At 34.1% G+C, this 3,787-nt stretch overlaps 1 protein-coding gene across 1 annotated transcript; it reads left to right on the top strand.

Moving 5' to 3' along the window:
- The first annotated feature begins 1,593 nt into the window (after nucleotides 1-1,593).
- LOC108338676 (cytochrome P450 71AU50) lies at nucleotides 1,594-3,547 on the top strand. The gene is made up of 2 exons (XM_017575707.2): nucleotides 1,594-2,595; nucleotides 2,693-3,547. The coding sequence occupies exons 1-2, from the start codon at nucleotides 1,729-1,731 to the stop codon at nucleotides 3,317-3,319; spliced, it is 1,494 nt and encodes a 497-aa protein (XP_017431196.1). The 5' UTR covers nucleotides 1,594-1,728; the 3' UTR covers nucleotides 3,320-3,547.
- Nucleotides 3,548-3,787: the final 240 nt, after the last annotated feature.

The following is a 3,787-nucleotide window of genomic DNA, read 5'->3' as shown; positions in this document are numbered from 1 at the left end:
AATATGGAAGAACTACACTAAACTCATGAAAAATTACATCACACATATAGACAAAAAATACTTATTATGAATAAACTAAGTAAAACATATTGCCACGTGAACATATATATTATTAAAAAATAAAAAAATAAACCAAAAATATGGAAGAACTACACTAAACTCGTGAAAAATTACATCACACATACAAACAAAAAAATACTTATTATGAATAAACTAAGTAAAACATATTGTAAAATGGTGATTTTCTTCACAAAAACCATTCTATAATTTGAACTCTATATACTTTTAAAAGTCATTATTTTTAGAAGTTCTTACTTTAAAAAATTTACCTACTACTATTAAATTGTTTTAAGTTTGAATTTATTTATTATCATCTTTAATATTAAAATATTCCTTTTCATCAAACATATTAATTTAATAATTAGAAGCTAATTTCAATTTTTCTGTAAAACGAGATTCCTTGTTCATCAAATAATTATATACATGCAATAATTAGCATCATCACTTAAGTGATAATCCATTGCTTAACAAGTACATGCATACCATATGAAAACTATGAAACCATTGCTCCCAATTCAATTAAACTAATTTTAAATATTCCAAAATGTTCTAAACACCCCCTTTCCGCTTATTGATACAACCAAAATCAGAGTTTCATCACTAATTCAATATGATCTATCAACCCTCAATTCCTCCAAAAATCATCAATGCACTTAGAATCTAACTCAAAACCAATCATTTTTCATTGAACAATAACATACAAGGTTAAATTAAAGAAAAAATAAATTTACTATTAATATGCACTTTATTTTTTAAGAATATGTTAATATCTTTATCGGTGGATCTGTAATTTAAAAGTTAATCAAATGAAAGTATGTGAAAAATAGTTTTGACTACGAATTATTAAATACTTAAAAACTGAAGATAGTCATCAAACATCAGATAAAATATAATTGATATAATTTAATATATTTCTCCATTTCAAAACTATAATGATTTTTAACAACTTATATTTATTTAAAAACTATAGTAAAGTATTAAATTTTATAAAAACAATGGATGTATATGGATGTATTCAATAGGAGTATTTTAATCCACAAATCTAATAATTAATAGGAGCATGTTTATTTCAATCTCCTCTCTACTTTCATGAAAGCTGCCCTTTCTACTCAAACATAGACTCGTTCCCACTTCAACCTCCTTTAACTTCTCATATTTCTCACCGATTCTTCTTTTCTCTATCACATATTCGTACATTTTTACTTTCTTCTGTGTCTTTTGCGACAAAGTGGGAGAATGGCTTGAAATATTTCAAGTTGGATTGCAGCATGAAGACGAAAAGGTGAGTGTGCAGCAACAATTTAAAATCTGAAGGTGCGGAAATACCCAAGTATATATATATATATATATATATATATATATATATATATATATATATATATATATATATATATATATATATATATATATTGTGCAGGCGCAGTCGTTCAACTATGGCGATGCACACGGAAACCTCTATGTGTCTTTGTCTCACCCCAGATAAATATTAATTATCATGCTTTTCACTCCTAAACATTCATCATATTTACCCCACATATCTATATCGCATATCTATATATCTATATATATAGATATATATACCCTGTCACAAAGACAAACACCACTAGTTCTCTTTTGTCAGCAAACACAAACACTTTGTAGTACCTATTTGAAGTCTGAGTGGCTACCATGATTTGGATAGCAATTCTTTTGCTTTCTCTTGCTTGTCTGCGGCTGTGGAGAAGGAACATCAAGGCAAAGAAATTACCACCGGGTCCAAGAGGGTTGCCAATTTTGGGTAGCCTTCACAAGTTGGGACCAAATCCCCATCGTGATCTGCACCAACTAGCCAAAGAATATGGATCTGTCATGTACTTGCGGTTAGGTGTGGTGCCCACCATTGTTGTTTCTTCACCCCAAGCTGCTGAGCTCTTCCTCAAGACCCATGACCTTGTCTTTGCCAGTAGACCACCTCATGAAGCTGCAAGATACATCTCTTGGGAGCAGAGAAACTTAAGCTTTGGTGAATATGGTTCTTACTGGCGCAACATGCGGAAGATGTGCACGTTGGAGTTGCTAAGCCAAACCAAGATTAACTCCTTCAGAAGCATGAGGGAAGAGGAGCTTGACCTATTGATCAAGGATCTGAGAGAGGCAGCGAAAGATGGAGCTGCTGTTAATCTCAGCGCCAAAGTTTCAACACTCAGCGCAGACATGGCTTGTAGAATGGTCTTAGGGAAGAAGTACACGGACCGGGACTTGGATGAGAAAGGGTTCAAGGCTGTGATGCAAGAGGGAATGCATTTAGCAGCAACTCCTAACATGGGAGATTACATCCCTTACATCGGTGCACTTGACCTACAAGGCTTAACTAAGCGAATGAAATCAGTTGGCAAAATATTCGATGACTTCTTTGAGAAAATCATTGACGAGCACATGCAATCACAGAAGGGAGAAGACAAGACAAAGGATTTTGTTGATGTCATGTTGGGATTCGTGGGTACTGAAGAATCCGAATACCGCATCGAGAGGCCCAACATCAAAGCCATATTGTTGGTAAGATAAGACCATATACATATTTAAAATTATGTCCACATATTAGATAATAGCAGAGGAAAATCGTCGGTCTTTCTTTGACACTTTGTTGGCACAGGATATGTTGGCTGGCTCGATGGATACTTCTGCTACAGCAATAGAGTGGACACTTTCGGAGATGCTAAAGAATCCAAGGGTGATGAAGAAACTCCAAAAGGAACTGGAAAGCGTGGTGGGTATGGAGAGGAAGGTGGAAGAATCAGACTTAGAGAAGTTAGAGTATTTGGACATGGTTGTAAAGGAAAGCCTGAGACTGCATCCGGTGGCACCTTTGCTGATACCACACCAGTCCATAGAAGACTGCATGGTTGGAGAGTATTTCATTCCTAAAAAATCAAGGGTTATAGTGAATGCATGGGCCATTATGAGAGACCCAAGTGCTTGGGATGAAGCAGAGAAGTTCTGGCCAGAGAGATTTGAAGGAAGGAACATAGATGTAAGAGGGCGTGAGTTTGAGCTGATACCATTTGGGTCTGGCAGAAGGGGGTGTCCAGGAATACAGCTTGGTCTAACTGTGATTCGTCATACAGTCGCACAAGTTGTCCATTGTTTTGATTGGAAGCTTCCAAATAACATTTTACCATCGGAGTTGGATATGGCAGATGAGTTTGGCCTCACAATGCCAAGAGCTAATCCTCTGCGGGTCATTCCTACTTACAGGCTTTCCACTGAAATGGACTATTGAAATCAATTCCATAGTAATGTATAATTAGGTCAACTTCAATAATAGAATGTCGAATATAACAATTATAATTTCTCCTGCAAAATAACATAGAAATATACAAGAGTATCGATCATAAATAAATAAACAATGTCATAGTCATGTTTGTAGAATAAATTACTATGTTGGTTGATATATAATTATTTGTGGGGTTTGGCGGTCGATTATGTATAAAAAATTTAAATTAGTCAAGTTTAGTATGTCCCGGTTTATTTTACTTTTAGTAAGGGTATTACACAAGAGAGTGTGTTAATTTTATTTTTTTTTGTAGTTTTTGAAAGAAAAAACTCATTGGTATATTTATAGGGTGCTCTCATTTAAATGTTGATTCCTTTTTCGTTAACTACCACATTATTATTGGAATAAAATTTTGACAGCATCTTATGGTTCTTTTTTCTTGTTCATTGGAAACTTCAATTGAATGTTCATTAA

This window comes from Vigna angularis, chromosome 1 (assembly GCF_016808095.1).
Source record: "Vigna angularis cultivar LongXiaoDou No.4 chromosome 1, ASM1680809v1, whole genome shotgun sequence".
Classification (NCBI taxonomy): Eukaryota; Viridiplantae; Streptophyta; class Magnoliopsida; order Fabales; family Fabaceae; genus Vigna; species Vigna angularis.
Note: the sequence above shows the minus strand (reverse complement) of the source record. Positions and strands in the feature narration are given on the sequence as shown.